The 13,727-nt window shown below is 39.4% G+C and overlaps 1 protein-coding gene across 2 annotated transcripts in view; it reads right to left on the reverse strand.

Moving 5' to 3' along the window:
* Positions 1 to 13,727, reverse strand: part of ACSL3 (acyl-CoA synthetase long chain family member 3) — a 72,773-nt gene that overhangs the window by 8,925 nt on the left and 50,121 nt on the right. For both annotated transcript variants that reach the window (XM_046644059.1, XM_046644058.1), the window contains 10 exons: positions 12,988 to 13,097; positions 12,017 to 12,155; positions 9,868 to 10,018; positions 8,440 to 8,563; positions 8,120 to 8,191; positions 6,664 to 6,803; positions 5,267 to 5,439; positions 4,054 to 4,128; positions 2,748 to 2,939; positions 1,340 to 1,454 (listed from right to left, as the gene is read on the reverse strand). In XM_046644059.1, the coding sequence (XP_046500015.1) occupies positions 1,340 to 1,454; positions 2,748 to 2,939; positions 4,054 to 4,128; positions 5,267 to 5,439; positions 6,664 to 6,803; positions 8,120 to 8,191; positions 8,440 to 8,563; positions 9,868 to 10,018; positions 12,017 to 12,155; positions 12,988 to 13,097 (1,291 nt within the window). The remainder of the gene's footprint in view (positions 1 to 1,339; positions 1,455 to 2,747; positions 2,940 to 4,053; positions 4,129 to 5,266; positions 5,440 to 6,663; positions 6,804 to 8,119; positions 8,192 to 8,439; positions 8,564 to 9,867; positions 10,019 to 12,016; positions 12,156 to 12,987; positions 13,098 to 13,727) is intronic.

Raw genomic sequence — 13,727 nt, forward strand, 5'->3', positions numbered from 1 at the left:
TTAACTGTCTATTATTTTAAAGAAAATGCATGAGGCAGATTTGGTACCGGCATACTTATTTCATGCAAGAGCCACTTTTACTGTCTGATTCATAACACGTTCCAATGCTTTGGCAGAGTTCACTGCTAAATAAACCTTAACCTGACATGTCATGATAAATCTCAGCTATGCCTAACTATTATAAATAGAGCCATGTACACATTTTTTAAAAGAAAATTACAAATATTAGAAAACTCATCTTTAAAAATCAGTAATTCACTTGAACAGGTTAAACCAAAACAAAAGCTAATGTAAATCAGAAACTGTATCTAACGAAATTTGACAGTAAATCAAAGTAAGGTGATTCTATTTATTTCTCTCTTTTGTGATCATGAGAATGTGTGTTGCTTGGAGGAGCTCTGAGCGTGCTCGCTGAAGGCAGCACCCCGAAGAAATGGCAGCAGCATCAGGAAGAGGAGGACAGTTCTGGTCAGCAACACACGAGTCAAGTCCAGAACTGCAGCATCACTAAAGAAGATCTCCACGGCTAACTGAGGGACAGAGTCATTTATAAATCAACATAGTAGATCTTTCACTGGGGCTGTCCCTCAAAGTCTGTTTCTAAATTGATTCTTCTGATACCAGGTTTTATTGTTTCATAATTACTATGTCAAGTGCTTGTAGTAAGGTTCCCAGGCTGGCCACGAAATATGTGATCATTAACACTGGAGAATAATTACCACATGAAATACTGTCACGGAAAATGTAATCAGAGCACCAATCTGAAATTCCAACACACTTCCCAAGAACGCATTTCTGGAATTTTAACTTTAAATCCTCCTTCCCAGCTGCCTCTACAGCATCACGGGTTAGAGATGCTCTGTGTTAAGCCGCAGCTTCAGAGAGCTAAGGTGGAAGGCCTCGGCCCTGGCCAGGGTCCCAAGCAGGTTCCAGCTCAGAGCAGGGCAGTAAGAACTGAGCAGAGTGCTGCTGGCTGACCCCCAGCCCCCGCGTCCTTCCTTGCTCCCCCTTTCCTCTGGACTGGTTCTGGAGAGCTTCCCGATGCAGCGGGACAGGCGGCTAGGAACACCACGGCAGCAGGAAGGAGGACCTGATTTTCTCCACCTCCCAACCACAAAGGACATGGCAGCGAGACACGTAAAGCAGAAAACAGGGACACAGAGGAAGATGAGGAGGGGAAGTATCACAAGGAAAGAATGAGCTAACAGCGATACGGAGAAGAGGCCACTCCCAGGGACAACGGACAAGCAGGCAGAGTTCTGGGTGCAGTTTTACAAAGAAGGCCCACAGAGGACGGCGACACCAAAGGTTTCCAGCAGCAGGGATTCAAAAGGCTTACCTGTTTGCATACGCGCAAATGTTATCTATTAGTGAGAGATTCTTCAAAGCTGCCTCTACTTTCCCAAGAGAAACGTACTCTCCTGCCTGCAGTTTTACAAGGTCCTTTTTACGATCTGTGCAAAAAAGGCCAGAGGGGGCACATTGGAGGGTAATATTAATAACACCTTCAATACATAGAAATATTGGATATTCACTAAGTAATTTGCTGTCAAGTTTATTATAATAGTTATGCTAAAAGTACGTAATAAAATTGGGCCCCAATCTTTGTACTATTACATACATTCTTAAAGAAAATTAGTTTCTGATTAAGGGACCCTATCATCAGGGCTTTGGGTTTGTTCCTGGTAAATATTAACACCAAGAAGGTAAAGAACACAGTCAACGCCATCTGAAAGCTTACACTCTAACTGAAGAGAGGCGCCATGCCACAGCCTCTGACCTCCATACAACACGGACTAGGCGCTGAGACTCTCCAACTATGTGGAAAGAATTCCTGCGAGTGAGGCCTGAGCTGAGTCATGAGGGCAGACTGAGCGGTAGCCAAGTGGAACAGAGACGTGTCAGCTGGAATGACTGCAGCAGAAAGGAGGAAACAACCGGAGACGGAAGCGGGGAGGTGAACGGGGCCATGCAGCAGAGGCAGCCTGACCGGAGCCTGGAGGAGCCAGCAGGTCTTCGGCAGGAAGGTGGTCCAGTGAGGTGGGGGTTTAGCAGTCGCACGGCCGCGGTGAGCAGTGCGCTGAAGGGGGCAAGCATGGCAACAGAGAGGACTTTCTTGCAATAGGGTGACAGAAGGTGCAGGCCTGACCTACGATCGTGTAAGAGGAACAAGGAAACAGAGTAGAGAACGATCTTGAGGCCTATTTCCGAAGTTCCATCAGTGGGCTATGGGTTAGATGTGGGGACTGACTGAAGAGCAGAGTCTCTCACCTCCTGCTGGTTTCCAGTCGGCACGACTGGGATAGAATGGCACCAACTGAGAACAAGGAGCCAAGAGGAGAAGCAGAGGAAGGTGTTGCTCGCCCTGTGGGTCACAGTATCGAGCTGCCAGGCCTTCCTTAGTCCTCACAGGCAAGGACATGGTTCCGACAGAGGAGAGCCCTGCCCAATAACCTCTGGATGCCAAACAATTCATAAAATGAACATTCCCTGAGAATTTGACTTTCCAGGATTATCCAATAGTAATTAAAAATACCACTGCTGTTGCACAGTTTTTGAGACTTCATAATGTGTCAAGTCTTATGAATTCCGCACAGTCCCCATTACAAATTTTCATATTCCAGGACGATGCAATAGACCATAACAACACTACATAAAGACATATTCTCACATTATTAAAGAGCTTCATCTCTTTTATAAAACTATTTCAGAAACATCCCTCTCAAAAAAAATATTAGATAGCTCACCAATAATCTTTAAACAACCATCAGGGTCAAACTCTCCGATGTCTCCAGTGCAGAGCCACCTCTGCCCATTTTCATCTTCAAAGAAATCAGTTTTTGTTTTTGCTTCATTTTTGTAGTATCCCATTGTCACATTTTGGCCACCAATAAGAATTTCACCCCTGGGGTGTGGTTTATCGGTATTGAAGTATCCACCTAATAAACACAGAGTAATTTAGGGTTAATTCAACATTGCTATCCCTGTACACATCATGTGAAAACTTGAAACTATCAGTTCCTAAACAGGGACATCTGATTTTAAATCCAATTAGTTTCCCAAAGGAAATAAGGCAGACACTATGAAAGAACAAAACTCACGAGCATAAAACCAGATGCAAAATTTCAGTTGCTTAACCACAAGCACTTACGCTGTTAAACTACCATTCTAAGAAAAAAATGATAATCAAAAATCTAACATCTTCCATCTGTTGTACAAAATAATTACAAATACTACACAGGTAAATTCCTTTAAAGATTCTGTAGAGATTCTTAAATATCACATTAATAAACTGACAAAGGTATTAAATCATGCACTTGATAAGAGAACAATGAATCTCTGTATAAAATCAAATTATTACATATCTAGATTTATTCCTTACAGATAATTACAGAATGACTCCAAGTTTAAATTTATCGAACATTTTCACTAATTTTGCTAAAAGATTGCTGCAAAAGTGGACTACTGACATCTAAGCCTTCAAGTCTTTATTTTTACTTTGTATAAAAGAAAAGCACACCCAAACAAATCACAGATAATATGTACATGTTAATAGGATCCAATGAGACTTTAAAAAAGTGATTAGTATTTAAATGACATAACCAATAGATTTTTATGGAATTACAGTGAAAATTTACTTCTGATAATTGTGGGTTGGAGCCCTAAGGGAAAAGAGAGAAGAAAAAACACGGAAAAATTTTCAGTTCCATAGAAAAAATTTTGTGATTTTGCTTCTACAAAATAAAGTTATGATCATTCCGAATTTATTGACATTATTCATTGAGCACATTTCTCAAGCTTTTGCCATAATTCTTACATGTATTTATGTAATAAAATAAGAAGCAAAGCAAAAACAATTAAATTCTTCAGAATCGTGTTTAAAACAAGCAAAATAAATGCATTCACATAGCTCTAGAATATTTCTATTATAAAGAACAAAAATGAGCACTTGTGGGTGATTTTATATTCCAAAGGAAGGAAATGAAACACAATTCTAATTTTCAAGTTTAGTATTATGTGCATTAATGCTCTACAGTTAAAAGAGGTTATTACCTTCCTCCCAGTTCTTTAATTTGATTTCACAGCAAACTAATGGTGCTCCCACTCTGCCAGTATTGTAGTCCCACACTAAGATGCAAATGAAAAAAAGAATTTGATTACAGTACTTAATAAATTGTTTTTTTTTCTAAACAACCAAAAATGATGATTTATCCCCAAGCTTAGATACCTCAGAGAATCCTTCAAAGCAGAAATCACAAACACAAACCACAGGCTGTGGGGCCCACACTGACTTTTGTTCTTTTTTTTACTCTGAATTAGTTATCTACACTTAAAAATCAAGATATTTTACATATAAGTGTAGAATCTCCAGCAACAACGGGCCCACGTTCCCAGCAGAGCAACTGTAGTCCCCCATGAAAGGGGGCCTACCTGCCCTAGTTCCCGCAGAATCCTTACCCATCACACTTTCCTACATCAGGGCCCACTCAGCTCATTATATAACCGCCTGGTTCATGAATCTGTAGCCCTGTCTTACAGGAGGATGGAGCACACTGGTTTACAGCTACTCCACTTTCTTACGAGGCTTGACAGCTCTGCAGTACAAATAACTTCCCCATGTTCTCCCACAGAGCACTATTTCCAAGCGAGACCTCTGCAGTCTCCCTCACTTCCCTTCATGCTATCACACCCTATTTAAATTCAGGCTGGAGATGAAGACTGTTAACTTTCAAGGATCTGGGAGAAGAATCCACCGCTCTTATGAATTACTACTACATTGTGGCCTCTTCAGAGATCATTCAAATATCAGAAGCAAAAGGCTGATATTTAATACTTTAGAGACTGTTATACTTACAACATAAACTGTAATTGATTAATCACACATTCAATTTGAATCTTAAAAACAGAAGAAATTAAAGATCCTCAGAAGAAAGGAAGTAGATATGCATATTTAATTGATATAATAAAAGTAAATGCATACAATACAGCCAATGCTTGTTACTAAAACTTCTTTTCCAGAATGCTAAGTAGTTCTTAATATTATATATGATGGTTTAACATGAAAAACTCCTCTAGAGGAATTACTGACTATTAGATGTACCTAATACACTGCTATCAATAACCACAGTACTTGGAATCTACCATTATTCTGCTACACAAACACGTTAACCACTCTTAGATATTTGCAGAAAACAACCCACACCAAAAAATACCTGGAGCTGCACCCCAGCTTCTGCTGGAGACACCACTTGTGGACCATACTAACCTTCTGTAATTGTGCCAGCCCCAGAAGATTCGGTGAGTCCATACCCCTGACCAACGGAACAGCAGAAACAGATATTCATGAATCGCTGTGTGGTTGCAGAAAGCGGAGCACCTCCACATAGCAGAAGCCGAGTATTTCCACCTAGCAAGCTTCGAACTTTCCGGAAAATAAATCTAAAAAAAAATTAATCAGAGAATCACAGGATTTTAAGCTGAATGGGATATTCCAAATCATTTAGATGAAGCTTCCAATTTTGATAGATGAGATTTTGAGATTAAGTGACTTATCCAAGGCCACAGAGCCCATTAAAGAGATTCTCTTGACCCACTACTTAAATCTTAATTTCTAGAAGTCCAACCAAGTAAAGAGTATATGATTTTCTCTTAAGAACCTTTCAAGTAATATTTGAATTCAAAATTGTCAGGTTTAATTTTGTACGTTAATGGAAAACCCTTGCTTAAGCCAGAGCAATTAGTTTTACATCGTTATATAATACATATTAATACCGAATAATCCTTAAAAGCAAATTAATTTTTTGCTTTAGCTTACTTCATTACAAATGTGCAAATATTTGTACACAGCAATCTAACTTTTTAAAATGTCACTAATTCAAGTTCTGAAATGTTTATTGTTTAAAAATACCTGGTAAATCAAAAAAAAAGAAAACAATTCAAACATCTAATTGAAACATTTCTGAAAATAGACTAATAAAATAGATTGCTTACTACCTTGATCAAAAAGGGGAAAAGGGTTGTTTGTTTGTTTTATAACTTTGAAAAAAGTGAAGACCAAGAGGCAATCATTTTTAAAAAATAACATTAACAGGCTTTACAAAGTAGGTTATATATCTAGACAACTAAAAGTAAGGCAGGGAAAAAAACCTATAAAGTTTTAAATAATGTGAAGCATCTGAAAACTGTATTAATATTTGCATTAAAAATAATCTGAATGTCATAATTTCACTTTCTAATTTCTAAACTATTTTATAATTAAATCTACTTACTCTATTAGCACTACAGAAGCAAAAAACAGATCTGTGGTAAAACTGGTCATTTAACAAAAGCACAAAACATTTAATCATATTTGATTGCAATTTTATATTCATATTGAAATAAATTTAAAAGCAAAGAGCAACTATTTCTCAAAATAATTAAAATCACATAAATGTCCATAAAAAATATAAGTACACTATTAAATACAGCAAAATTGTAAGTGAAAAATTTTTTCAAATAACACTGCAATTTTTTAAATTCCTCATATTCTTACAAAGATGGATTTTAAAGAGTCTCTTTGAATTTTTAAAATAAGTTTATTTCCTATAACTATCTCAATTAACTGGGCTATTAATGTGAATCAAACGATTAAATTATTAAGGAGGGGAGAACCTTTATACCCACCTGTCACATAGTGGAGTACTCTGCCCTTTTGCAATCTGTTCCATTTTGTAATTATAGGCCAGAATAAACAGATTGCGTTGAAAGCTACTCATTTCATTCACTTTATTCATGACATTTTTGTAGATTCGATCCATGATTTCCTAGATTATAAAAATGCATTAATACAGTCAATAATGCTATCAGCTGCCTTACATATTAAAATATTATCAGGTTAATATTTCTATCAATATTGAGGCATTTTTAAAGATATATTCTATCAGGAACAAACTTTTAAAATAGAGCCACAATTAGTTAAAAAATGAGGTTGCTGTAAAAATAATTTTTAATAGCAGAAACAGATCCAGATGCTCGCATGAGTAGCAAAAAAAAGAGAGAAATAAAAGCCTTAAGACAGTAATATGCCATTATTGATTCTTTATATTGCTTTGCTTGTTTATCTTACTTATTCTCAACTAAAAACTAAACTCACTAAATACATGAACTACTATATGAAATGTTTTTTAAACTTCTCATAACTTTATCCTATAAAGATATAGAGTACCACATTTTTTTTGCTCACAAAAGGACCGTGGGGGATTTTTGGTTTTTTGGGTTGTTGTTTGTCTCTTAATGCTGCACCCGGGAATTTTTCCTTGTCTGCACTGCATTTTGCTTACTAGGCCTACTGCTATGAATACTTTAATGACTTGAAATCGTTCTTCCTCTACAATTTTAAATTATATTTAATTTTTAAGTAAACTAAGAATTTATAGTAAGACACTACTAAGGAAACTCTATACCCATAGAAACTCCGAAACTACTGGGCATTTATATTTGACTTCGCAATTACTAAGTAATTATGCTTGGATGTGAGCACTCAGGTATCTGGTAAGAATTCCCACCACTTTCAAACAAAATCAGAAAACCAGGTAAAACTTAACAGTAAGGAGACAGATCACCATTGCTGTCCCATTTCTACTGATCTGATCCCCAGCCCCTCCCCATGCCTGGTATTTAGTTGAGATGCACAGCGCATTTCAGGTAATTCAAAGTCGCACCAACTTCTCTGTCACTGTTTTTGTGTCTAGGCCAGACTTTCCCTGAGGACTCAGGAGGTAATTACACGATTCGTATAGAAGGAGGTGATCTCAAACCTTCCCTTCTGTATCCTGCTGGGCTTCAGGTTTCTACTAACAGCAAACGAGTATCATGAAAATGACTTGAACAAGAAGCTTTTCAGCAAAGGGAGATAATAATATCATATGGTAGCTGAAACTAAGTTGAGTGTTTAGTAAATAAGAAAAAAAAGTAAAACGAGACTGAATAAATCCTGTAGAGCTTAAGGCAATACAGATAATCAATACGGAATAAATCCTGCATAAACTACCTTGCCCACAATATCTTTTCCACTAACACTGATGTCTGCAGCAGACGACACTTCTTTAGTACTGGACAGTAATTAACGGCCGATTCTTACCGGAACAGCTGCCATCAGTGTTGGTTTCAACACGGATGTGTCCCCTTTGCTTCCTTTTTTTATTTTTGAAGACTAGAGAGAGAAAAAGTGATTTATATAAAGTGATCTTTGTTTTAAAAATTCAATGGAATTCTTAGATCAAAAAGCATATTGTAGATTCATCGTTTTAATTCACTTATATTCTAAAAAGCACTTAAAAGGCAAGTGGTTACTTAAAAATGAATAACTGTCATCCTTAGAATATACTGTCATACAGAAAAAAAAGGTGTTAAAAATAATGATGATTTTCTAGTACCTCAAGTCGCAGACGTCTAACTTACCTGATCCGCCAGGGTCTGCGGTGAAGAGTAGCCGATGCGACAGCCATGAGACAGACAGACAAGCTCAGCACTTAACTCTAAAACGTGGGCCAGGGGCAAATACCCGACGTAAACATCTTCTTCTCTAAGAGAAAAGGGAGACAGAGCCACCGTCAGGGGCCTTGCCTGCTGAGAATGACGCACGGGGAGCAAGCTGGGAAAGGCACGCGGAGTGGCCTCAGGACATCAACACGGGCTCCCTGCTGGTGGGGAGGAGAGTGTGTGTACGTGTGTGTGTGTGTGTGTGTGAGACAGACAGGCAGACACCGTGGGTGTCAGGGAAAAAGAACAACAGCTCAACCTCAAACTGAGGCGGCAGAGACTCGAAAGCAGAGGCTGTTCCGGTCCTACTGGAAGGCTCCCAGTACTCATGAGTGCTGCAAGGCACAGAGCCGAGGCGGAGGACACAGGGGCTCAGAAAACAACACGGAGGGCAGAAGGAATCATCTGAGGAGGAAATGGTCTTTACAGATGGTGGGCGACCAAGCAGAAGAGTTCAGATAGAATCCACAACTGTCTGCCAAGAACTTCACAGATGAGATGCCTGTTCTGAGAGTCAGATTAAATTATAATAAATCATATCTCATGTTCTTACATATGTTCTTACTCATGTTCTTAAATGTATATGTATGTATGTGTGTATATTTCAAGAACTGCCCCCACCCCCAAAATATGAAGGGCAACTGAGGCAAACCCAGAAGGAAACTGTTGCTCTGAATTTTTCCCTGAAAGTACAATTTCTCTCTCCACCCCCAAATTCAATTCCACAGTAACCTGTGTGTGTGTCATTTCTGTACACAGAGCATCAAAAATCTCCAACCACTGTACCAGATGAGGCATCAGAATACTGATTCCATCCCTGGGAACGTTTCCCTTACAATCCCTCAGGCTCCCGGCCAGTTTCCTCTAAGCCTCTTCCCCACTCCAGTCCACCCAGTACGCCCAGTACACCCACCTTCCCCTGCTACTACTGGAATTCGTCTTAAAAAGAAAAATCTGAGGCTGGCTACAGAAGCTCAATAAATACTTATTGGGTATATTAAGCTCTCTATATATCCAATATGAATTAGAACATATTTACAAATAAAAATGATTATAGAGGCAACAACAATAACTGATTAAAATAATTTAAATTAAGGGATTTAAGTCAGTTAAAATTTGTACTTTTAAAGTAAAAAGTAAAATTAACAATGATATCTATAAACTATACTTTAAAGCTCACCATTAACTATATTGTAATTAATTTTAATGTCCCTTGTTTTGAAGGAAATGCCTACTGTAAACAGATTCTGAAGGACGAATTCATCCATGTCCTACTAAAGACTCGAATGTTAACACAACAGCAGATATAAACACTGGACTACCCCGTATTTATTTACCATGACATACCCCAGTTCTGGAATCCTTTCTGCCATCCCGGTTATACCAGCAATAATGTTACTATGGGAGATCATGACCCCCTTCGGAAGTCCTGTGGATCCACTTGTATACATGATTACCGCAATATCTAAGGGCGCTGGTTTGCTATGAGGTTCGTTTTCTGTATTGGAGAAAAAAAACACACACACACACTTCTGAGAAATTCAGCCGTATCAATTTTTTTCATAATCATTTCTTTGTTACTCATTCAAAAACAATTAATTGTAGTCATACAGACGTCAACAAAACAGATCAAGTCCCTGCGCATAAGGGACACTCATTCTATTGGGACAAACATATAAATCCATACTATGATAAGAGCTATGAAGAAAAATGAAGCAAGACAAGGTGAGAAGATGCTAGCAGAAGCTATTTAGATGGAAAAGTCAGGAAAGGCCTTTCTGTAGAGTTCCTGTTTTAGTGAAGACCTGAATAAAGTGAGGAAGGGAGCCATGAAAATCCTGGAATTACGATAAGAGTGTTTCAAGCAGAAGAAAAGAAGCAAGTGCAAAGGCCCTGAGGTAGGAATGTGCTTTGCATATGGACAGACCAGGAAGAAGTGTGGTGGGGATGGAGTGAGCAAGAGTAAAAGTGGCAGGGAATGAAGGGAGGGAGCAGCCAGGACCACATCATGTGGGGCCTTGGAGGCCATGCTAAGGACTTTGGATTTCACTCGGGTGGAAGCAGTGTTGTTTTGAACAAGGGCTTGTCATCATCCGTGATAAGGATCACTCTGGCTGCTGTGTGACTACCTAACTTAAGAAAGGGAAGGAAGAAGGTAGGGAGAGAGAAGACAACTCCAGCAATTCAATTAAGAAGTAAGGGTGGTCGGACCAGGACACCTAGACATTTGCTAAAGGATGTTCTCTGCCTCCGAGCAGGGAAGTTAACTGGGCTACACTGGGATCCCACATTAAAAGACAATGTCCTCCATTTGCACAAGCCTAAGGACAGCAGCCAACACCCTGCAGAGGTGACACAGTGGAAAGACAGAGAAATAGGTCATGGATGGCACTGCTGACTGCCTGAATTAATCATGGAACTACCCTCAAGGTGGACTTTACATAAGGAGGGTAAAACTGTAAAAACATTCCCAAGTGCACCCTTTCTCTACCTGCCCAGACATATTTCTTGACAACTGTTATCATTCAAGTCCTCACTTCCTAATCTGCCATTCACGCCTTCGTCCCACGGCACCATTCCCCACCACCACTTCTTGGAAACTGTTCTGAGGTGATGTGATGACTCCTGGCTCACCAAGACGCTCCTTGCACTTGGCTCCCGTGAACCACACACGACATGTTTTCTTCCTTCCTCTCTGACCAACCCCTGGCGGCCTTCGGAGGCACCATTCTCTGTGGGTGACCTCCCCTACTCCGACAGCTATAATTAAAACCTAACTGCTCCTAAATCTCTCAACTCCAAACTTAACTCCAGAGTACTAGACTTGTATGTGTCACTCCCCGCTAGCTAGACGGAACGTTCCACCAGCACCTCAAATTCAATATGCGCAAAATTAAGGTCAGCATAACCCTATTCCCGAGCTGAGTGAATGCTCAGATCTAACTAATCACGAAGTTTCCAACTATAAAAGAAATATGGCCCCAGCATCCTGGCAGCTTTTGCGCTATCTGTAAACACCACTACCCCTCCTCTAACATTTCCCGACACTCACGTGACAGGAGGAACTTCCGGTCACCCTGAGTAGGGGTGCTGTTGGAAGGTAAAAAGATGCCCCCTCTGGAAGAGGCAGAGTTGGAGCAGGGAGTAAAAGGAGGGATCTAGGGCCGGCCACTCTAGCTATCTGTCAACAGTTACAGAGAGTTCACATTAAACTAACTTTAAGCCATCCAGAACCAGCAGAAACAGGAAAAGGGAAAACTATATAGTGTGAAATGTATTTTAAATTAATTTCAAGTAAATATTTTTAGAACTCTAATAAACTGTGTGTATTTTCCTTAAACCCCTCTTTAAAGAGTAGACAAACATACACCTAGAGCGACCTCACTTCCCAAAGCAATGGTGTAGAAATGGAGCGGGCGCTTGATCTGACTTTAGGATCAGACCCTGGGACGATCCCGGAGCACAGGGTCACTGCAGGATGTACGTAAGGACATACCCACGCTGGCCTTCGCTCCCAGAGCCTGCACGGCCACCATGGTGTGCACGATGACGCCCTTGGGGAACTCGGCCCAGGCCGGTGGCTTTCCGTCGACAGTGATGATGTGCCGCAGGCGCGGGACCATGGAGACGATATCCTGGAAGACACAGGCCCTCGTCACCTTCCTCACCAGCCTGCACTACACAGCCTGGCCAACATCCCGGACGCAAGAAAGGCAGGCTACCATATTCAACAAATTATTAAAGTAACTTCCTGCCTCAAAAAAAAGCAAGGGGGAGGGAGCGCACCAGTATGAATACCACTTTTTTCAGACGTAGAAATACTGGTCTGAAATTTCAATTACTTTTTTATAGCATGAGATGTACTGAGTGTGCCCCTGTTGTTTGGTAAAATTCTTACAAAATGAGCAAGTAAATATAGTAGCTGCCTGAACTACGGAGCAGCCACAAGTCCCTCATGTTCTCAAGAAGCTAATGAAGAACTGCGGGGGCGGGCGAGGGGTTGACATAAAATTTTACAGAAAAAAGAACAGACCAGATACTGTTTTCACAGGGAGTTGTCTAGTTTCATAAAGTCTCTCTTTTTCCCTTTAAAAACTTCTAAAAACTCATGACTCAATGCTTCAGAAATAAATGAATTACTAGTTTAAAAATAACCCTTCAAAATTACAAATTTATTGAAAATAGATTAGAAAATAGCAAAGTACAAGAAGGAAAAAACGAAGTTGCAATCCCTCACTTAGACACGGGCTTATTAACAACCTGTAGCTCTCTGCACTACTTACACAGAAATATTTATAAAACCCACTGTTTCGTTTCTAAAGGAAAGGAATAAAATATGACATTCCTAAAAGCTTACAAAGATATTAAGGATTTTAAAGATCATAAAAGAAGTAACTATCAATAACAGGGCTCATGACACTGAAAATGCTAAGTGTCTGTTAGTCATAAAGTAACTGCAGTCCTCACCTTCAACTTCGTTTGCAAGAGTTCTTTACTAGTAATGATGTTGGTCACCTCTGTTTCATTTAACCCATGAACAATCGCTGGACCTCCTAGGGTAGCATACAATGTAACAACTACAGGGAAAAGAAGGGCGAGTCAAATATTCGAACATTTCACGGAAGTATTAAACGTAAATAAAGCCTCAGAAGGTGGATGTGAATAGTTAACAGAGCATGCCGGACCCCAAATCGTTAGACCCATCGTCCATGACCTAACTCTGCTGTGTCTTTCTAACCATTTTAATATACTAACCAACATCGTGCCTACTCACCCTTCCCCAACTTCCCCCAAGATCGCCAATATTTTAAAACAAAAAGGTTTTAAATTTTGTTTCACCTACAGACATTACTCTGGGACTGCCACACTGAAAGGAATTATATCTGACTCCTAAAATGTCAGTCTTAATTGTTAACTACTTGGTACTAAAAGATACTAAGAAGGTAAGACATTGAATGTCAGATTTAAGGTATTTATGTTAAATAAAGAGCATGACCAAGTGACAGAACTGCTTATTCTAAAGAGGGAAAATCTAAAGAAAAACATTCTTAGAAATGTCAAAATTAAATAATAATAATAACAATAATGTGGGTTTTCATTTTCTTTCTGCCAAACTCGAGAAAGTCGGACTTACAGTGACTTTAAGAAATGATAATTATTTTAAAGCTTCTCAAAAGAAACATGCTGTGAACCCAAACCTCTGAAAA

Source organism: Equus quagga, chromosome 17 (genome assembly GCF_021613505.1).
Source record: "Equus quagga isolate Etosha38 chromosome 17, UCLA_HA_Equagga_1.0, whole genome shotgun sequence".
Lineage (NCBI taxonomy): Eukaryota > Metazoa > Chordata > Mammalia > Perissodactyla > Equidae > Equus > Equus quagga.